This window comes from Amblyomma mixtum, chromosome 2 (assembly GCF_055824585.1).
Source record: "Amblyomma mixtum isolate Tamu chromosome 2, ASM5582458v1, whole genome shotgun sequence".
NCBI lineage: Eukaryota > Metazoa > Arthropoda > Arachnida > Ixodida > Ixodidae > Amblyomma > Amblyomma mixtum.
The window spans coordinates 313,326,390-313,348,753 of NC_143013.1; the positions used below are offsets into that span (position 1 = coordinate 313,326,390).

The 22,364-nt window shown below is 48.5% G+C and overlaps 1 protein-coding gene across 2 annotated transcripts in view; it reads left to right on the plus strand.

Annotated features, from left to right (window-relative positions):
• The window catches only part of Ack-like (activated Cdc42 kinase-like), a 79,682-nt gene that overhangs the window by 51,597 nt on the left and 5,721 nt on the right, over positions 1–22,364 (plus strand). For both annotated transcript variants that reach the window (XM_089575080.1, XM_089575079.1), the window contains exons 3-16: positions 7,628–7,840; positions 9,599–9,748; positions 10,035–10,226; positions 12,254–12,351; positions 12,502–12,628; positions 13,904–14,053; positions 14,490–14,614; positions 15,858–16,071; positions 17,453–17,561; positions 17,954–18,055; positions 18,714–18,922; positions 19,873–20,975; positions 21,370–21,534; positions 21,981–22,050. In XM_089575080.1, the coding sequence (XP_089431206.1) occupies positions 7,628–7,840; positions 9,599–9,748; positions 10,035–10,226; positions 12,254–12,351; positions 12,502–12,628; positions 13,904–14,053; positions 14,490–14,614; positions 15,858–16,071; positions 17,453–17,561; positions 17,954–18,055; positions 18,714–18,922; positions 19,873–20,975; positions 21,370–21,534; positions 21,981–22,050 (3,027 nt within the window). The remainder of the gene's footprint in view (positions 1–7,627; positions 7,841–9,598; positions 9,749–10,034; positions 10,227–12,253; positions 12,352–12,501; positions 12,629–13,903; positions 14,054–14,489; positions 14,615–15,857; positions 16,072–17,452; positions 17,562–17,953; positions 18,056–18,713; positions 18,923–19,872; positions 20,976–21,369; positions 21,535–21,980; positions 22,051–22,364) is intronic.

Genomic DNA, 22,364 nt, shown 5'->3' on the forward strand with positions numbered 1-22,364 from the left:
ATGAGACTGGCCCCCTTTCTCCAATCGCCCCCTCCAAAAGTGGCCAATAAATGCGCCCCTGATTCCCCCGTTTGTGATTCTGACTGCGTTATGCAATTAAACCAGTCGTCAGCTGCTTCTCCATTTCCGCGATTGGAACTCTTGAATTTTCCTTCGAACAGGGCAACCTTAGTGGAGTGAAATGAAACTTGTAGCGGACAAGCATCTCTCGTGTGTCCGCAGTGATTTGCGCGACACGGCGCTTGTCTTCAAGCTCGCGCAAGCTATGGTGGACCCACGTGTCGCGTGCCGTGGAGGGAGGCCTCCTCGCTTCTGCCCCGTTCTTTCTGGGGTTCTTTCTTCCTCTTGCACTCGGGAGCTGGGCGTCCCTCTTGGCGTTGGTCGCCGCGCCGAGCGATTTTGCGAGCCCAGCCTCGCAAATCGCTGGCACGCGTGCCGAGGAGAGATACGGGCTCCCGCCTGGACAGCCGCCGAATTCAGAGCGAGGCTGCTATACAAGCGGCCTCGCAGTGGAAGGGGGGGGGGGCTTAACTTCTTTCTTGCTTCCTCCACGGCTCTACTCAACCCCTGTCGGGAGGCGTGTCGCAAGATGAGGCTGTCATCTGAGAGGAGCGTGCGTCCCGCCCTGTCTCAGGGTCGCATACGCGCTGCCGCGTTATTACTCGCTCTTTCTCTTTGTTTCTTCGCTGCTTGTGTGTTCTTGGTGCTGTTGTAGCGACTTGCTCGTCCCACGTGTTTGCCCCGACTGCTTCTCTCTTCCCCGTCTCCCACTCATTTGCACCGGCTGCTGTGGCGCTGCGACCCGCCGAAGGTATCGTCTGTCTTGCGACGACGCGCCAGCTGGTTTTGTGCATGCGGCAGCCAGCGGTCTTCTGCACTGGGCGGAAGTGACGTGTGCTGGATGTCCGCCTTTTCCTAGTTTTCTTGTGAGCCATTGCGTGGCCTGATTAAGCAGCCAGCGCTAATTAAAGCTGATAGTTTCGGCGGCGCCATCGCGCTGCGCGCGCAGTATTCAGGGCACGCTGGTCTGCAGCTCTGCTGCGACGAAGAATGTCTCGGCGTCGTCGTCCGTCCGCCGTTCTTCGTCGCGGTCGTCCCCGGGCCGGGTTAACGGTCCGTCCGGAAATGCTCCCCGGCAGCCCTATTAATAGCGGGCGGGGTGTAGCATCCGCGACCTTTGCACCGATGTGCGCTAGGGTGCGCTGTGCCGGGTCTGCATCACTGACATCGTTGAAAGGGACAGTTCGTGCGGATCTCGCAAGTGTTAGCAACAACGCGCGAGCGCGTGGCCTTCTCCCGCCACGCCCGCCAACGTGCTTGTGGGCTTGTGGCTGCCGCAGTGCGCGTGCGTAATCTTCTCGGTAACACCGGCGGTTACCGCGAGGCGGCGCTGGCTGTACAGATGCCCACAGTTTTCGGATCACGAAAACCACGAACGGCTGGTATATACTTCTCACTTCGTCGCTACATGCTACACCTGTACGCGCGTGTGAGTCGGTTTGTAGTACCGAGCCGGCTTAAATGTGAGCGGCTATTCCTCGAACTTGCAGGGCGACGTCGTTTTGTAACCGGCTTATTTATGTACACCTCGGTAGGACCTGATAGATTGTCGGAGCGCTCCATCGGGCCCGCGTGAGGTGATAGGAGGGAGGCACGAGATGTGAGGGAGGTATGGTTGGGGGAGTTATAGAGGCGCGGGGTTAACCAGCCGGGTTGGCTCAGTGGTAAGGGCGCTCGGCTACTGATCCGGAGTTCCCGGGTTCGAACAAGACCGTGGCGGCCGCGTTTCGATGGAGGCGAAACGCAAAAGAGGCTTGTGTGCTGTGCGATGTTAGTGCACGCTGCAGGCCCCCAGGCAATCGAAAAAAATTCCGGAGCTCTCCATTGCGGCACCTCTTTCTTCCTTTCTTCTTTCACTCCCTCCTTTATTTCTTCCTTATCGCGCGGTTCGGGTGCCCACCGAAATATGCGAGACAGTTGCTGCGCCATTTCCTTTCCTCAAAAACCATTTTTTCTTTTTTTTTTTTTTTTGCGCGTGGGAGTATGCATGTTTTAGGGATGCTCACCACGCACGAGATAGGCGGGGTTGCCAGGTTTGTGAAGTATATAGGGGGAATACAGTTCACATGGAAAGGTGTTTGTGCCTGTCGAATGAGAATGGCGACGGCACGGCACAAGAAGTGGCGAGGGGGAGGGAAGAATTCGTCGTATACCTGCCGCAAATTGCGAATGTGTTCTCGACGGACCTGTCGGTGTGTAGCGCGGTCTGCCTTGGCATTATAATGGGCTGGCCAGACAGTCGGAGGGCCGGTACGGATTTTTTCGCGGGCCAGAGCTAACGTGAGCAAGCTCATTCTACGGTATGACTTGGTGACCAGGGATCCATTCGAGGCGGACATGGATTGGTGGGTTGGCGGCTAGGTATATGCGGAGGGAGTTTTTGAGATTCGAATGCGCGTTGAGAGGCTGAACGCATGGTGACAGTAGACGAGACGTGGTTGTGAAGGGTGATTGACCTCCTCTGCTATGGCCAGAGTCTCTGCATCGTTTGAGGAGGGCACTTCTCTGTGGAGGTGCTTCGATGGTCGGCTACTGCAGTAACAACTTGGTGCTGGGCGTCGATATAATAGGAGCCTTGGCCCAGTGCAGGTAAATGGTCGGCCAGTGCTTCGCGCCGCCCAGGATTTTTCGTTGGTGACATTTGGCGTGGGATGGTTTTCACGGGAAGCAGATGGTTGAAGCGGGCTACCGAATGACGAGGAGGCTGAGGAGGTTTCTCGGAAGTAGAAAGACGGTGGACCTGGGCTCGGTGGTGTGCTTCCGCGCCTTCCTCCATGGAGTTGAAAAGGGCGGCGTCTGCGACAAGAGCATATGCGGCGTAGATGGGAACTCCCATCGCTGATCGAGTGAAGCGACGCCTTCCAGTTTGCATGCTTGAGAAGCTGCGAGTCGTTGATAGGGGTACAGCGTACATGGCCCTCGAATGAACCAATGCTTGAGTGGCTCGGCGGAGTTTGTGTTCTCTGAGTCCATGGCCTTATGGTAGAGCATCCGCCTCGCATTCGGGGGGTGCTGGGTTCGATCCCCAGTGCCGCCGGATACCCACCGACGGATACCCACCGGTTACATGGCCCTCGAATAAACGAGTGCATCATTGATTCGGCGGAGTTCGCGTTCTCTGAGTCCATGGCCTTGTGGTAAATCATCTGCCTCGCATTCGGGAGGTGCTGGGTTCGATCCCCAGTGCCGCCGGGCACCCTCCGACGGCACTCATGGGCTCAAACGTCCGATGAGGCAGCATGTCGGACTAAGCGAGAAGCTTGCGCGATTCGGATAGAGCGCCTTTTTGGGGTATGTCCGGCTTCGCAACACACATTTATAGTGCCATTTTACAAAGATTGCTTCGAAATGACGTAGCATACTTTGTCACACTCTTCTTCAAAACACTCGCCAACTGTTAACGAAGAGCCGCGTCCACGAGTACTCTGTGAAACGAAAAAAATATTTCTGAAATTTTTGCTTACTTCTATTTCTCTGGCCCGTGCTCCCGTTCCCTACCCCCAGCCGTGAATCATTCTCATGCGTAGGTGTCTTAAAAACATATTGCCGTCGAAATGGCGCTTCATACTTTCAGAATCTGTTCTAGGATGAAATTGGTTGTTCTTCACGAAAGGGCGACATCATATATGTGCACCGTGAAACCGGAAAACTGCTTTGAAAACTTCTGTTTCCATGTATTCGTACGGGCGCTGAGTCAACATTTCACCTCCAGTCGAAACCGTCTGCTGCGAACTTGGCGGCGCTACAGACGGCCAGCTGAGCTTCGGTATGTTTTGGTGCTTCGCGGCTACGCGCTTTGCGTGCCCGCGTGGTTTCGTTTTTGACGAACCTCGATTTACAAGTGCGGAGCTGCAGATGACCTCTGAGTGCTCCTCATGACGAATATCATGCAGCGGCACGCACTTGCGACGATGAAAGCACCTGTGGATTATTGCTAACGTACGTTGCATCGACCTCCACGTTAGCAAACGCTCCGCTCGGCGTGTTCGCTTCGACCACGTACCAATACCTTGGGCTGCATAACCGGCGCTGCGAGGACTGTTATTACAGTATTTAAATATGTCCGCACGTACCAGTCTCATCAGTCGTGACGGTGTGTCGGCGGTGACAGCGACGCTGCCGACTCCTTGGCGCTTGGACTATCTTGCCAGACCCGCCTCCCCAGCCCTCAGGAGCTTATCGCACGCTGTGTGGGGTTGAGGCCGCTGAAGTGCAGGCCGCAGTTCTTTGCGAGAACTTCGTTGTCGGTGCCGGGAACGGGATCCATCGTGGCGCTGGTGCAACGTACACGAAGCGACGACGGCTTATAAGAGGCCGTCAACGTCTGGCCGGCGGTAGTTTTCATTCGGCTGCTGCTAGGCTGCACCGCGCCGCAATCACGGGGGATTCCCGTTCACACCAGTTTACGTCACTTTTCGGCTGTTTCGTAATGAGAAAGTCCCGTGAAGAAAGAGCGGCGGGAAGAAGTTTTTAATTTCGAATTCAAATCTCGTCCCTTTCGCTACCGGGCAAGCGGCAACAAAGCCACGAAATGCCTGACTATCAAATTTTACTAACAAAAAAATTTGATAGGCCCATACGCCTATGTTGCGCTCTTACTTGAGTTTTTGTATGTTAGACAATTCCTACAGAAAACATGCTAGTAAATCACGATAATCGCACGTCATAAGCGAAAGTCGTATATTTTGGTTGCTTGGTGCGATATGTTTTTGCCACATTTTCAATAATCACGAGAAAATTATTCTGTAAGGGATGTATATCGACAATGATTTCCTTGTCCTGGGCGGGCCACCTGCGTAATCCCTCAAAGCTAATGAGTTTACTCTCTGACCCTTTCGTTCCCGTCTCTCTCTCTCTCCCCCTTTTGGCGCAGGCCGCGAATTTTCCCCCAGATTGCGCGTGCGCGAACGAAGTAGGAAAGTACCAGAGGACACGGCCAAATTCGTCTGCTATTTTCTAGTCACTTAGGCACGCGATAATAATAGCTAAGTTCTCAAAACTGGCCGTGCGAGGTGCACAGATTCTGAGCTGGCGCATTAGCAAAAAAAAAAACAAAAAAAAAACGCGCGATTTTAAAACGCGGCCTCTCTCTCTCTGGCGCGTTTCGCGCGGGCTCCGCCTTCGACGAGTGGCAGACATGCGAAGGACGCGGGAGAATCGCAAGAAATAAAGACCGCGGGGAGGCCAATTCTGAAGCGGCGTGGTGTTGCCGCGCTGCTACTTCCCGCGGTAGCGCGCGCGCACGCGCGGGCTCATTACACGGATCGGCGGATACGGTTGCGCTCGGTTGGAATGCGTCGCCATGCGTGTAGCACTCGTAGCGCGCGCTTTCCAGCGGACGGGGGAAAGGGGAGTGGGCCACGGGGGCGGAAGGAGACCGTCAGCTGCTGCCTGGGGATTATGCGCCACACATGCGCGCTGTTCGTGCGTGCGTGGTTGTCGGCTGAAAGATGTGCTCTCGTAAGCACGGACGGGGCGGCATTCGATCCCCATCTGTTAATTGTGACCCGGCCTGGTGGAGCCAACGTCAGTTGCACTGGACAGAAAATGGTGGTTGCCCATACGTTGTCGCGTGTTAGGAATAGACAAGAATGGAGGAGGAGGTAGAAGAGGAAAGGCAGGGAGGTTAACGGGAAGAATAATCGGTTACATAAGAATACACGTTACATACATAACAGGGATACATGAGGAGCGCTTGTTCTGCCGTCTCACAATATCCTTGTGGTTGCCAGCGATTACAGCATGGCAGTCTAGTGCACTGCACGGGCTTGGGCCAGCCCGAAAGCCCGGGCCCGCGGGCCGGGCCGGGCCGGGACGTGATTTATATTGCCGGGCCTGGGCCGGGCCCGGGCCTGAAGTTGCGGGCCCGGGCCGGGCTCGGGCCTGAAGTTGCGGGCCCGAGTCGGACTTGGGTCCGTACAGAAACGGCTGGTGTCCGACTTTTCATTCGCTATTGCAGAGTGAAGTGCACAACTGCGGCATTGAAGCAGCGACACGGATGAGCTATGGGTTATAGTACGCGCCAAGAAAAAAAAAACTAAGCTTTATTCATTGACTTATTTATTTCCTTATTTCCACGCCGCGGTGCAGAACGAGTAAAATTCAACCGGCCTTAATTGGCCATTGATTGTTCGTCATCCCAAAACATACCTATACTAGAAATGCATTCGGGAAGAACATATCAGTTTAGGACGCTTATAGTCTTTAAGCACATACCGTGAAATACTCAAGCCTTTTAGCTTTTCGTTTCTGCTGAAAGGCGACCAGTTCGGCTATGAGGTCAACCTATGAGATCGCGTTCACTAAAAGAAATGCCATCCCACTGCTTGCTAGGCAGCTTTAATATTTATACTTCGCGGGCGGCATAATATGACTGATTAAAATCAGGGGGGAACGCAAAGTAGGCTACTAGGAGTGTATGCAGCCCTTTTTATTTAGCTCTCGGTACTTCCGAGTTTATCTTTGCCCACCTACACGAGATCACTGTCCAAAAGACGGGCCTGGCGAGCACTACTCTTCATCTGTACCTTCTTGGTTAAAAAGAACCAAATTTCTGAAAGCCAAACTGCGGTTTCAGAACCTTTGTCGGCCAGTTTCTTATCGGTGTAGTAGCGGTCTACTTGCTCAGAGTGAGCAGTATACCTGAAGCGTTACTGTGAAACGGGCAGGGCCGGGCCCGGGCCGGGCCCGGGCTGGGCTTCACTCCGGGATTCACGGGCCGGGCCGGGCTCGCTAGAGCGATAATTTAGCGGGCCCGGGCTGGGCCCGGGCTTGAAGCCGCGGGCCTGGGCCGGGCTCGGGCTTCAGGTCTCGGGCCCGGGCCAGGCTCGGGCCTCAGATTGAGGCCCGTGCAGTGCTCTATGGCAGTCTGTATTCTTGGAACATTCCTAGAAACTCGCATGATATCCTCTTTGCTTGACATGAGGAGTGGTGCTAGCATGCAGCGGCCATCGGAGAATCTCTGCGATCTGATCTATGCTGCTGCCCCAGTAGATGGGGTGCGAGCAGTATGAAGTTTTCTTAGTGCGGAACCTGCGTGTGGGTGGAACGTTCCTTTGTGGCCATATGATTGTGTGCGCAGTGCAGTGAGTACTAATCATTGTGTATGTATGTAGAAGCAACATTACGAGCGCAAACTGCATTGTGGAAACTATTTTGTGATAATTGTGATAAATGCCTAAATGCGAACCAAGAACAGCGACTGTGTGGGAAGAGAAACCACTGAAGGGAGCCATTGACGCTGTCGCTTCATACCCTTGAAGGTGGAGCCTAAGCGTCCCCCTAATTTTTTTTGTTACTTCAGTAGGTTTGGAATGTGTGTACGTAAAGAAATGTAGATCATAAATTTTGGAGTTTAACAACGAAATGCGACACATGGGCTATGAAGGATGTTATGGTGGAGGGCTCCAAATTAATTTAGACCACCTGTGGTTCTTTAATGTGTGCTGACATCGTTTCCATTGAAAAACGGCTGTCACGGCCATGGCTGGGATTAAACCCGTGCCCTTGGGATTCAGCAGCCGAACCATAAACATGATGGGGTGCTGTTGCTTCCATGTGTGTGCAGATGATCCTACCCAAGGCCAAAGATGACACAGACCAGTCATCCGTGCTGCTGCTGGACACAAGTGCGGACAAGGGTGGGACATCATCCTCCCAGGTGCGGGTGCCCAGCAAGCACATCATCCCCGCCGACAGTATCGTCATCAACAAGGAGCTGGGTGTGGGGGAGTTTGGCGTGGTCCAGCAAGGAGTGTGGACCAACGAAGACGGGGACAGGGTGAGCTTACCCAACTACAATGCCTAGTCTGCGATGCATTGCTATTTCTTTTGTGGTGCCATCTGTAGGTAAATTTATAAACTCCATTTCTGTAAAAGTTCTGCAAAGGCCAACATCAGGGTGCCTCAGTGCACAGGGAATGTTCACAGGATTGATACCGTTGCTTTTATTTCCTATTAGATTTTTTCCAGCCACTTTCATTGAACTCTTTATCGTTTTTGAATGAACAGTGACAATTGTAGCTATGTTAAAGGGACAGTGAGGAGAGCTCTATTAATATTTTTTTTTAAAGCAAAATCCAATAGTTCGGCATGTCATGGCTTTGTTGCCACTCAGCCGGCAGCGAAAGATGCATTTATTTCTAAGAAATTTGGATTCGAAGTTGAAAAAGTTTTTCCCACCGCTCTGATTCAAACTTGGAATTCTCCTATGACGACACAGGACTAAGTGACGTGAAACATGTCGTGAACATGACGTAACGCAGACTCCGTGGTTTCTGGCGGCCAGCAGTGCGGCCTAGCAGCAGCCGAAAAGAAAGCTACCGCCGGCCGCACGTTGAAGGCATCTATCGGCTATTGCGGGCGTCGCTACCGTCGCTTCGTTTACGTTTGCACCGGCGTTTTGCCAGCGTTACGATGGATCCCGCTCTCGAAGTGGTCAAAGAAGTTCTCGCAAATAGACACCTTTAGCATACCGTGTACCTTGTTACTGTTAGCGGAATACCGGGAGCCCGCCTACCGCCGGTCCGCCGGTCAGCAGGCGCTGATTGGTCCCGATGCTGCAGGCGCGCGTAGCTGCCGGGTACGTGGCGCCATCTGGCGATGTCAAGGAGATTTGCGCATGCATTGGTTGCGCCTCAGTGATTCGTGGCGTCTAGTGTCCTAGTGTTGCTAGAACCATTGGTTCTAGCAACACTGTTTTGTCCTATGACGTCACCACGCTTGTACTTGCGAGTTTGGCCTGTGGCGGCGATACCTGTATTTTGGTTCTTGCTCTTTTCTACGTTACAAGAGCTTTGTTGTCAGTATGAGTGGCGTTTTTGTAATCAGGAGCTGGCATTCTGTCGATACAGGCCAACTTCAATTTCTCCTCAGTGTCCCTTTAATGCTCCTCCCATTCTGTGACAGTAATATTATTGTTGTTTGTAAGGCGTGGTTGTTTCTTTTTTACAAAAATTTTCTAGTTTCAGTGCATGGTAAAAAATGTTAGTGCAGCCCACAGAGATCTGGGCTCCTGTTCTCACATTCAGCACGATATGCAGCAAAACAAGGCAGCTTGATGTTGCGAGCACATGAAATGTGGCAAATAACTACATTAATGTGATTCACAGTTTTATGCCAATTCTGTCATGCAGCATTTGAGGCTAGCGTGTATTGTTATCTCAAAAACGCCTGTTTCTGGAGTGCTAGCTGCACCCTTGCACTGGTCAGCTTTAGTGAAGCCAGAGTCATCATTTCTGCAAAAGAACCTGTCTGTCTTGCATTGTTGGCATGCTCTCCTTTTAAGGTGCTTTCGGTGTTACTTGAAAACACACCTTTCTGATTTGGAAGGTCTTCTAAACTAGTTTTACCTGTTTCACTTGCACATAGCGGAACTTGATGCAGTAATACGTTTCATTTTCTTCCTCTAAAAAGCGTGCATTTTGCTATGTGCACCATTATGTTTGCTTGTGAACTGGCCATGCATCAGTGAGTCTAAGTTTTGGCTCAGTGGTTGTAGCCACGCACTGATGGCGCGCCACACCACACTGTTGTGCAGATTCAGGTGGCCATCAAGTGTCTCAGCAAGGACCAGATGCAGAACAACCCCATGGAGTTCCTCAAGGAGGCCGTCATCATGCATACCATAGACCATGAGCACATTGTCAGGCTCTACGGAGTTGTTTTGGACACGGTGTCCCTCATGCTGGTAAGTGAACCACAGGCATGCCTTTCTGGGACATTTGACTTGAAACCCACTTGGCAAGGGCATGTTCTTAGTATTCAAGTTAGTCCTCAAATGCCTTGGTTTCATTTTTGTTTAGGGTTCGTTTATTTTTTTCGGAAAACTTTTTTTGATGCCCTTTCAATTCTACAATTATTCAGATGTAGGTCAACATTCTTTTTCCCGCGGTTATCCAAACCAAGGGTGTTGGCCTGTATGTGATTGCAGAAAACAACCGGTAGTCGTGACCGGTTGATGGTGCGCAATGCAGGTGACCGAGCTGGCCCCTCTGAGGTCCCTGCTGGAGTGTCTGAAGGAGGCTGCCCTGCGGCCCAGCTTCCCCGTGATGGCACTGTGTGACTTCGCCATGCAGATCTGCGATGGCATGCAGTACCTGGAGAGCAAGCGTCTCATCCACAGGGACCTGGCTGCACGCAACATCCTCGTCTTCGCCAAGAACAAGGTGGCTCCACCTCTTGCTCACTCTTGCTCTCTCCACTGTCCTTGTGCAGCTTGGAAAAAAAAAAAGAAAAAGAAAGAGAAATCATGGGTTGAATACAGTGAGCTTTCATTGTCACTTCATTTGCATCTTCATTTTGCTAAAAATTTTCAGTATACCCTATGAAAGTTATGGGGTTTAAATAGGGGGAGATAAATCCGTTCTCCCCGTTTAAGCGTGGCTGACCCAGTTCAAAACCGCGCGGACCCCACCCCGTGGTTGCGAGCGCTACCGAGCGCACGCCGACCACGGCGGGCCTTGCTCTGCGGGAACAAAGGAATGACACACTGGCTGACACAAACAAGGCATTTATTGCTATAACAACAATAACGCCAGCTAGCAACAAAATACACTGAGGACTCGAGGATGTCCGACTCACCAGCACGGTTACGAGCGAACGTTTGCCCACAATAGGGCAGAGGGATAAGCTCCGAGGCCGAACGGGACGGGCTCGGCGGGAGCAAGTTCCGACCAAGAGGCGCCCGTCGACGAAGAGCGGAGCCGCGTGCGAAACACCCACTCGCCTTCCCGGCCCCCAGGAGAAGAGAGCCAGCCTTCCCCCGCGCGCGAGCGGCAAAACACGCCATCCGTGGCGCTGGTGTCGCTGCGATGCTAGCGCCCTCCCCTGTTAGTTAAAGTAACCAAACTGAGAAGAGCGCATTTCGGGGGAGCTAACTACAGTGGGGGGTGCAATGCGGGAAAGTGAACGCAGGGGACGAAGGCGTCCTCACAAAGTTTGTGAGGTTTATACAAGATTGCTTTTTAGTAATCTGGTAGTGCACTCTACCTAGCATGAAGCATAAGCTAGCAAATACTCATGGAAGGGCAGTGGTAGTTATCCTCCGCTTTCATTCTTTCTATACATGCAAGGGAGAATTCACTGCAAAGCTCATAACATTGTGCTGTGCCAGCTTTATCAGCTGGCAAAAAAAAAAAAAAATATATCGCATGGTGGCAATGAGGGACAGAAGCAGTGATAAGAGAGTGTTTTAATTCCGCTGGAGTAAATTGCTGGGCCAGTTGGTTCATAATGCATAAAGGTGGAACGAGCGAAACAGACGCAGAACAAGAACAAGGAGGCACACACACACAGCACTGCTGGACTTACAACTGATTTGTTCCGAGGAATTGAACCACATTTATACAAACTTCCTGCGCAAGCGCACACTTGGTGAGGGAAAGCTTTACAAAGGTAGAAACTGAAACTCCTTTTAACTGATTATGATTGAAGGGTTGCTTATACATATCTGCTTATTTTTCCTGATTAAAAACACTTCCAGCAGCTCGCACTCAAGTCCTGATTTCCCCCGACCCATAATACTGACCAGGTGAAACCGGGGCGGAACAGTGGCAGTCCTTGACATGCAAGGCTGAATTGCTTCCAGTGCCTGAGCCCAAAGTTGTTCTGTGCTGCCTCAAACATGCATTTAGTCAAACACCTGGTTTGGTGCTTGGCTTATCTGGGGTGAAATGATTGGGAAATCGGTGAAACCTTGTGTAAATGAAAAATGCCTTGTGTCATGACGCTCTTTGGCCTAGGCTGCCCTTGTGCTATGAAAACTCATCATGATCATCACAAAGGGAGCTCAGATTTGAGAGCTAAGCTTTTCATCTATAAACACTTTGCCACTTTTGGCCTCATGCATAGTATGTAACAGGAAGAAGCAATTGGCAAGATCATTTGTTGTGTACCTGTACTTTGTTCAACTATTGCCCGTAACAAAGAAATCCTCAAGCGTGCAATCACATATGAAGAGCTAGTGGGGAACGGGCTTCTGACAAAAGGTTGCCTTACATCTGTGCGTGGAAAAAAATGCTCATCTACCAGGTTCGTGAAGCAGCTCGGGCCACTGGAGTTCTGGAACGAAAAATCCACCCATCTTATTGTCAAGCAGCTCTAAAGACCAGTTTCTCAATAAAGTTTATTCTCTTTTATTTCTGGCAGAGGTGCGATACATATGTGCATCAAAAATTTTTTTGTTTCATTTCAGGTGAAAATCAGTGATTTTGGCTTGTCTCGAGCACTGGGTGTAGGGAAAGACTACTACCAGACAAACTTCAATGTGAATCTCAAGCTTCCTATCGCTTGGTAAGTTGTAGCTCTCTTCTGAAACTTTGGGGTATTCAGGGCCATAGATGGTTGACTTTATGTAGTTCCAGCCTAATGAGCAGCACAGGACATTCTGCTTTCATGAGGCCTTTTTGTTTCCTGCGTGACTTTTCTGTGATTTCTCAACAGGTGTGCTCCTGAGTGCATCAACTTTCTGCGGTTCACGTCTGCCTCTGACGTGTGGGCATACGGCGTTACACTGTGGGAGATGTTCAGCTACGGCTTCCAGCCTTGGGCTGCATTGACAGGGCAGCAGGCAAGTGATCTGTCATTTCATCAGTTGAGCTGTGCAATCTGAAAAAAATTCTGCTGGTCGGTAGTGTACTGTATGTGATGCGGCCAATGCTTTTGTGTTTTCTATCACACTTCAGACTCTCTTGGTCATGATCATGCTGCATAAATATTTGAGATGTCAGGAATAAAGTAGATATTTTCTGTTGCTGTATACTGCACGTTTAATTTGAGAATTTTATGTTTGGTACGTTCAAAAATTTGCTTGTGGATATTTATTGCTACATCATGGGATTGATGTTCCTGAATTTTGCTTCTGGTTCTTTCCTTTTTTCTGTATCTATGTCTGCATCACAAGTGTGATTCCTGGTGTTTTGGAAGTCAATATAATTTTTATTTTTGGTGCCAGGAAGCCAGTTTACTTCTAAATCGGTGCTTGATGAATAGAGTTTTCCATGTATGTCTAATAGTACTTGCCACACTTCCTCGCATAGTGAACCCACTTTCAACAAAGTGTGTGGTTGACAAGTTGCGTCCCCACGTCACCTACGTTCATGTTATCGGTGTTCAACATCGTTCACAATAAAAGGTGTATAACGGCGCAATCCGATGATTTTTAGATAGTTGAGGGCATCAGTCAATCATGGTGAGATTGGCTAACGCCGTTGATGTTTGTTACGTTCAAAAATTTGCTTATGGATATTTATTGCTACATCATGGGATTGATGTTCGTACACATGCTAGACATCAACCCTGAGGGTCAGGTGTGCGTTTTTTTACACGAGGTTAAAAAAAGTAAATCTTTTGAGGGGTGGGTTCATTATGCAAGCAGGGTCATTGCGTAGTAAATACAGGAGGCATTTTATAAGATTGTTGTTATTGTCACAGCGACGAAAATTGTGATGACTTTTCGCTTATTGCACATTACTGATTTCAATATGTAAACAGTGTGACATATTTGTTTACACTCTTTTCTTCTGTCATCATCTGCGCAACTTAAAAGTAGAAATATGTAGTCTTTGGTTCCCTGTTCAAAGCACTTGCTTAATTATTTATCATGTATCTTTAGCTGGCATACAACTTTGAATGTAGCGACTTGATGCAGTGTTTCATATTTGCATCTGTTTTTGTTTTATGTTTGTCTTGCTTTTGTTCTCTGCCGGTCTTGAGATTTGAGGGTGGTAAGGTTCAAGGGCCCTGTAAACGTTATCACTAAAGGAATTCTTCTGCTATGGCCTTAGTCAGAGCTCACAGAATTGCAAACTCTTCACCCCCCCCCGCCTTCCCTGCATGCCCACAGATACTGGAGGCAATAGACGAGCCCAACCTGCAGAGGCTAGAGCAGCCCGATTGCTGCCCCAAAGATTATTACACTCTCATGCTCAAGTGCTGGCAGCATGACCCAAACAAGCGGCCAAAGTTCGCCGAGATACTCCAAATGCTACCTGATGTGAGTAACACCTCTGCAGCACTGGCTTAGTGTTGTGAAAGGAGCAGTGCAGTGAACGACCTTTCCTTGCCACAGTTCTTATTTTCTTCTTCTGTTGCTATTTGACAACCATCTTTACTATCTCTCTAACTGATATGGTCGTCAGCATGAATGTACGAAGAACCACCTACCCTATTTTTTCTCAGAAGTTCTTTCTATGAGTTGTCTCTTGAACATTGGGAAAAACATGATTATATATTTTTTCCTTTCCTAGGTATTCTTGAAAGACTGAACTTTGTGTAAGTCTTGTGTCAGTTAAATTTGTTGGTCATTAGCCATTGCTAATAGCTGCATGTGTGCTCAAGCTGCTCCTGTCTTTCACTTTTTCTTGGAGTACCCTTGAAAAAAAATGGAGAGCTACACTGTCATTAATTCGCCACTCATCTTTGCCCTCCAGTGTAAGCCAGAGCAGGTGCAAGCCATCACGGATTGCCCAGACACTTCCATGGGAGGCTCGGTCAAGCTGAAGAAAGATTCCTTACACTACCGCACCGGTGATGTCATCACAGTGCTAGATAAAAGGTGCTCAATCTTTGCTGTCCCAGACTGCAAACTCATGCTTGTGGGAGATCTATGAGCAGGCACCTTAAACCATTTTGACTTTTTGTGCTCTACAGGAAAGCAAGTTAACAAACTCCTCCTTTGCCATGGCATCAGTTCTGATGTTCTTGCACTTCAGGTCTCTTCGATTTGGCTGCACTCGCTGCACCAGTTCAATGGAGTACAGCACTTTCGCCTTCGTTTTGAATAAGTGCCGGCATAGTGCAGCGCAAGTTCTTGCCTGGCTTGCACTCTCAGAATTGAAAGTGCAGCTGTAGTGCAGCAATATGGCGGCCCCCATGTGTATGTCAGAGAAGATCTGACTGCAGTTTAAATGAAATGATGACTGCTCATTCTTGAAAGGAGGAGTTGGGTAACTTCATGGCGTCAGAATTTTGAACCTAAGCCATGATGTCGAGCCCCGTAAGCGGCATATCAGCACACATTTATAAATCATCTGCTCATATACATGTAGTTACTTTTTTTCAGTAAAACGCGGCGACTTCCTGGGGCTGGTTCATGGGAGCACTTATTGCGATTCGCTGCTCGAAAATTCTACCCATGGTTTGAGAGTTTGGCGGCCGTTGATGTCAACAGCACGCAGCTGGCTGTTGTATGGTGGCGACGTCAAGGCTAGTATACGACTAGGCCTGCACTCTACTAATCGTTTTGGAAGCAGCCAGTGCCAAGCTGCACTTGAACTGATACTGTGCACTCGTGCCACCGCGGAACTTGACAGAACTATGCAGCCAGTGCAGCCAAATCGAAGAGACCTTTCTATATCAAGTCAAGTGCTGCATGACAGCTTTTGATGAGAGCTGCATTGTACTCTGGAATATTTTCTTTCTCTTTGTACACACTCTGTATCTGTATTTTTTCATACCGTTTTTTCCCTACATCTAATGTTCTAAACACATCCATGTGCATTGGCCGCCGCGATGGCTCAGTGGTTATGGCGCTTAACTGCTGACCCGAAAGACGCGGGTTCGATCCTGGCCGCAACTGCTGAATTTCGATGGAGGCGAAATTCTAGAGGCCCGTGCACTGTGCGATGTCAGTGCACGTTAAAGAACCCCAGGTGGACGAAAATTTCCGGAGCCCTTCACTACGGCGTCCCTCATAGCCTGAGTCGCTTTGGGACGTTGAACCCCAATAAACCAAATACACCAAACACACATCCATGTGCACTGATGGCTTCACTGAGCAGCACTTGTGCGGTGCGCAGGCCTGACGCATGGTCCCTGTGGAAAGGTGTCACGGCCTCTGGAAAGACTGGGCTTTTCAACCCAGCTGCTACCATCGCGTACCTTGGCCACAACCTGCCTTCCAGCAGAGCCAGCGGCAGTTTCACGCGGTGGGATCCCAGGTCGGGGGCCGGTGTGACCTACGCCAGCGGTCGGCGAAGTCGGCTGCGACCAGAGATGATCTCAGGTCCTCAGGTTCGTTCCCCTGCTTGCTTTAGAAGTGTGCCAGCCAAATTGATGCTCATCATTTGGCAGTTTGGTGTCCTGGTGCCTCAAATTCGTTTGTGCTGTCAAACTGCCTGCATACTGTTTTGTGAAAGGTGATCTTTCTTGCAGCTGTGGTTCTACTTTCACCATGCGCTACTATATTTTTCATGCACTCAAATCTCGGGGCTTGGGTCTTGTGAACTGAGGGCTGTTGAGATGTGTTGCCGATCACAACACTGTTGTTTATAACATGCAGTTACGTGCTCAGAAGCTCATTGATGCAGTCCAGGCAAGCTTTAAGTGTAGGGTCAATGACCCAGTAACGCTTGCCTTTGAGGCTAGTTGGTTCATTTTAGCTCTCTGCAACAACACTGCTGCAGCAACACATGAAATCGGATGGGACAGGAGCTAATCTCATCCCCTTTCTTATTGTGTTATGACTGCTGCACTGTCTGTTCCTGAAAGCTAACCAACTCCATTTTTTGCCTGGGCTTATAACATGTGGAAACTACACTCAGCCGTGTCACTATTGTTGTTGAGTGCACGGCTCTTAGGATCACTGCAAACCTTCACTTGATTGCAAGCAACGCCAGCAGATCAGGGCACCCCTTGCAATCATGGCACCCAAGATTTAAGCGTCTGCTTCTGTCTTATTATGTGCAGCGTTATTAGCCATATGCCTAAGGCCCTTGGCTTCCCGGTAATAATTTAATTGTCTGGATTCTCTTGAGATGTAGAACCTGGTAACAAAGTTGTGCTGGTGCCTTGGCATGCTTGCTCTCCATCCGCTTAAAGAAGCTAGAATGTCAATCACTGCGGTTCTGGCAACTGTTGAAAAGCAGTATTACCTACTTTATGTGCTCAAATATAATGAGTTTTTTTAAATCAAATGCTTCAGAAAGCACCTCACAGTATATTTGGAATCAAACTAGAATATAGCGTGAATTCTTTGTTGTTCTTTGAGATAACTACAACAGGCTCACCCACCAGGCTTGTGAGATGCGAGAAAGAGCCAATTTTTTAATGATCCTTGCTATCGAGGCAAATTGTGCAGCCACTCCTGTGCGATAGGAACCATACGTTAACATGCAGGTGGCTGCTTGTGAAATTCATGGAATTTCAAATTTTCTGCTACAGAGGGTGCCTTAGTCATGCTTTACATATTGCTGCAAAAACGCCCGCTAAGCAAACGTAACAAGTCAAACTACGACTTATGCTTAAAGTAAAATTGTAGCTCCTGTTCTCTTTTATTGCTCTTGATGAGCTCTGGCAACATTCGTAGGTGCAGTCTGTGGGTACCCCCTGAGCACTCAGTGCGTATATAGTGGCAGTATTGCTTGATGAGAATTTTCGTATTTCTTCTTTGAAGGGTGACTTGAAGCATACTGGCCACGTAGGACTTGATGGAGCATTTTTTGGAGATGTTGGCTTCCTTGGTGACAAATATGGGCAGCTGCCGAAGCAAGTCGTGAATCCCTGTAAGTGCATTTCTTCCTATAATATGTGTGATGCTGGGAGCGAATTTTTAATCACTTTGTTGTCTTGCTGGTCTTACTTTATAGTGTATCAGCATTGTGAAATTGTGTGTACAGGTGAAAGAGAGTGTACTTTGATGTGTAAACAATGTAGTTAAAGTAAATAAAGGTCTTTCTTTCTATATTACTCAAAATTTCGACCAAAACTTTGAATTCGCACTCTTAATGATTTGACCTCATTTACATCCTCAAACTGTGTCAGATTAATGAGAATAGATTGTATGCATTAAGAAAACAAAGTGTAGCGTGTTGTTCTGCACATGTCGCTGTTGCAGAAACAGCCAAGAAGCCAAGGAGAAGCAGGCACACTGAAAGCTTCTTTTTTGGCCTTTCAGATAAGCCTCAGGAAGATAAGGACTCTTCAGACTCTTCAGATATGACGCCACTTCTAAACGGCTCCAGCTCCACAGTGGACGGCAAGAGTGGCCCTGCCTTGGGTGCGTCACTTTGTTTTCATCTATGAAATCTAAAGACCTTAATGTGTTTACATTAAGTTATGCAAATGTAGATAGTTGTTGCCTTTATTGCAGAGGCTTGATAGTGGCTGTTTGTGCTGTACACTTAAGTCTTTTAATATTTCAACGGATAATCTTGACGTGGAGGAAGTGTCCGGTGTGTGTGCACGATCTGCTCGGTGTTCGCTGTGATCTGTGCCCTGTGCTCTGGTCGTCCTTGTGCCTGCCTACACTTCGGGCCACATAACAATATTGCCGCATACCGTCACTCCTGTATACAGCATGAAGATGAATGACTGCAATTTTGCTTGTGGGACTCGCACGAGGGTCTTTGTGCAAGTCAGATACCAACCAGTCTTGGAACAAATGTCCTTCAAGTGATGTTAAACTGTGATGTGGCAGATCTCTTGGATAGCAAGCTCCTACAATAAAGCATGATTTCTGGAGCATTTTCTTCTCATGTAATTAGAGGCCAACATCAGCTGTCATTTTGAAGAAAGAAAGAAGGGATTCACAAATGGTTCAGCATTTACATATTTTTTTTTCATAGTCGTTTATTCTTCTTTGCTTTGTTTTTGTGGTCTCACAAATGCTGCCTTGTCTGTTGCTCAAGTAATGAAATGATCTCGCATTTTTGCAGAAACTTGGTCTGATACTAGCAGCGAGAAAGATCTCACAAAGGAGTACATTCTTGAGAAGGATTCCTGCGGCAAGCCGCAGGATCTGAAACTTTCCAAGCCACTGGACCTGAAGGGCACCACAGCGAAGGATGGGCAGAAATCCGATCACGAATACCACGAGATAAGCGATGAGGAACAGATGGACGCCACAGAGAGTCCTAAATTCGAGGTAACTGCTGTTCCTAAAAGAATTGGGACAGGTTCCTGCAACAAGCCTGTTTTAGATGAACGTAGAGTGCTTATTATAGAGCTGGTACAGTTGGCTACAAAAGAGTATGAAACTCGAGAACTGAAAAAAGAAATATTCTCACTAACTAGGCATTTAGTGAAAATCAGTGGTGTAATCTGCAGTCATGTGTGTATCAAATATGGTGCATATCTCAGCACCAAGCGCCAAGGCCTTGAAATATTTTAGTTTTTTTCACAGCCACAGTGTTCTGTAAACTTATTCTGCTGACTGTGCACTGTTGTTTTCGGCTTTTGCATGAGTATACAAGTGATTGATCAGCAAGAGTGAGAAATCACCCTCAGCGATTGCCTCTGGCAGTGTTCTGAAGTAATAAAGCACTAGTTACCTAATTCTTAAATGCTTCTTGTCTCCTTTAAAATGAAGTTGACAGTGTTGTGGGTGGTTTCTTTTTTGATATGCTTAGACACCAGCTTTGATAAATTTAGTTTTATATTACTTGTTTGGCTGTGTGCAGCAAAGCACTACAAAAGGTCTTTGTAAAATTTTGTGTTGCTACTATAGGCTTCAGAAAATTGTAGTGAAACACTGCTTATGATTGTACTGAAATTGTTTCAGTCATAATTCGCCTATTTTACACTAATCGGTGACTGACTGAAAGTAAATGCACTTCCACTGGCTCTCCGTTTAACCAATCAAATCTGCATGTGCTCACTTACATTTATCATGTCCTCATGGCTGTGCGACTGCTACCTGAAGCTTGGGACTTGGTGGGAAAATTGACAATTCCAAAATGCTAACGGGCCGTGTCCTATCACCAAAGGTGTTGCATAGCTGAAAGCTAAGTGTGTGAATGTGTGTGTGCATGAATGTGGTGGGGATGTTCTAATTAGACTTGTTTTACCCCCTCCCCCCTCCATCATCCCCCATAGACTCTGGACTTTGGCCCCTCATTGATGGATGAAGTGTTTCGGGCTTTGGAGACGACTCAGCTCAACTTTGATTTTGACAGCATGCCCAAAGACAGTTGCGCTCCTGCTAAAAGTGAGCCTCAGAAGGAGGCTCTGACGCAAAAACCGTCGTCCGCCAGCAACACGTTTAAGAAGAAGCAGCTTGCCACGGTCAAGCCCATCTCGGCTGCCGAGGAACAGAGGCTTGAGACTGCCATCGCATTGGCCAAAGAGGCCGCTGCACAGAGTATGCAGGAAATAGACGGTCGGTCAGAGTCGGATGCCCCACAGGACAGCCCTCACACTCCCAGCTCTCCAAACAAGCGTAAGTTTTCTTTCAAGTTCAAGTCAAGTCCCAAATTGGGGAGGCGCACATTCTCTGAAGAAGCAGAGGCGATCCCCGACATCCAGGACTCGCTTACGGAAGAAGCTAAAGAAGCATACAACAGTCTGGTTGACAAAGGACCAGAAAAGGTGGCAGCAGTCGAGCCAGCTCCACCTGTAGCAGCACCAGTGACGACGGCAGTGAGCAGCGATCTATCGGATCTGGATTCTGGTGCAGACATGAATCCACTGCGACGGATTCGAAGTGGAATTCAAATTCAGCCTCGCATTAGGGGTAATCGTCATGGTATTCCCAGCAGCTGCAGGCCCACAACGCCACACACTGCTGCATTGGCAAGGTTGGCAGCCAATGCCGTTGGCTCGGGTGGCACAACCGTGCAGCGAAACGGGCTTGGCACACCACCCCCTCCACCACCTTTGCAGTCAACAGAATCGTCAAGTGTGGAAACAAATCCTTTGCCATTGCCACCTAGGGACCGAACTAAGCCGGTGCAAGTGCTGAAGCATCACCAGCGGAAACACCCACTGCTGCTGCTACCTGGCAGCACAGCGGCTGACGCGGTAGACGGCAAGACCAGCAAAGACTGTGCCAGTGAGTCACCTGCTGAGCCAGCCGCAGTGCCAACTGTAAGGCACACTTCTATCAGTGAGCGGATAGCAGCTGTGGAGGCAAGGACAGCCAGAAGTAAAGTGGAAGGCGAGTCACGATTTCATCCACCGAAGCCAGTGCGAACATGCAGGTGTGTTTGTGTTTCTCCTTAGAGAGAAATTTTTGCTTTATGTAGTTGCTGGTACCATGCAGGTGGAAGTTGCGTTTTGAAGCCACACGCGTGGTCAAGTACAGGAGCAGAATGAGGGGATTTGGCCATGTGCTTTGCATGGGAGTCTACCTAGGTGTTTCTTTTCTTTATCCGTGATGGTGTTTTTGCTGTCACAATGTCACTTTATGCTCTAGTGCTTCTGCACACTGCTTGAAAAAATCTTTTTGAAGTTCATATTCTTGTACAGTACTTGGTCTACAAAATTATTGACTTGGGTTCAGGTTTAAGTGCTGCTCTTGTGCTAAGAATTCTGCAGTGAGAATTGTTGGCACCTGCACAATGTCAAACTGAGCCATGAATGCTTTTCTTTCAGTAACGTGGACGATTCATTTGAGAGCCAGATTCAGGAAGAAATAGACAGCCTGGACCACCTTGCTACTGCTGATGCTCCCTCACAACCCACAATATACAAGAACAGCGACCACGTCAGCTGTGAAGACCTCCTCGAGTTTGCCATGGACCGGCCTAATGCAAAAAGGTAGAACTGCTCGAAAAATCACTCTACTGCAAAACCAATCAGCTTTTCACGTACCTGAAGTGCCCATTCTGATCTGCGTCAACAAGTTTCATTTTTATTTGTGGGTAATCTAAATAGTAGTCACCGTGGGTGTTATTTTCATTGGTTTGAAACATCCTGTTAGGCATAGTGTTTTGTTTTTCTCATTTTTTTTTGCTTTGAATTGCTTAGTACATTGATTGCTACATCAGTTCCTCATATGATTTCTTCTCTAACGGGTGTGCTGTTCTAGCCTGAACTTTTCTTAGTTTAGTTCAACAGGCTAGTGCTGCATTAGGTCCATTTGCAATAGGGTCCCAGCGATGTCTGAGCACAGACAGAGGTGACCTGTATAAGCTGCCGATTTTGTTGTTCTCGGCCATTATGGTGGCTGGCAGTGTTCAGTAATTTTGTGCTTTTTTTGACAGGACTCAAGGCCCTTCACGAGGGATAGACTCGGATGAGGTGCGAATCATGCAGAAGGTTCTTGCAAAGGAGGTAAGCATTCTCATTCATTGCCTAGTCTTACATGGTGGCTGAATGCTGAAAATTTTGTTTTTGTCCCATGGTTTTCGCAAATAATTTTTATACTGTACTCTGGGCATGATTCCATTCTCCAAAGAGTACAGTCCCACAGCTTCTGGTTAAGCAGTGCCACCCAGAAGCAAGTGGAGCAATTTTATGAGAACAGATAAGAGCACAATTAAATGTGCTTATTCCAGTCATGCATGTGACCCAAAGGATGAGTGCAGAGTTTTTGAAAGTGTGAAACATTAGTTCGAATCCTCTTGCTGAAAATACATTTTTTCTTG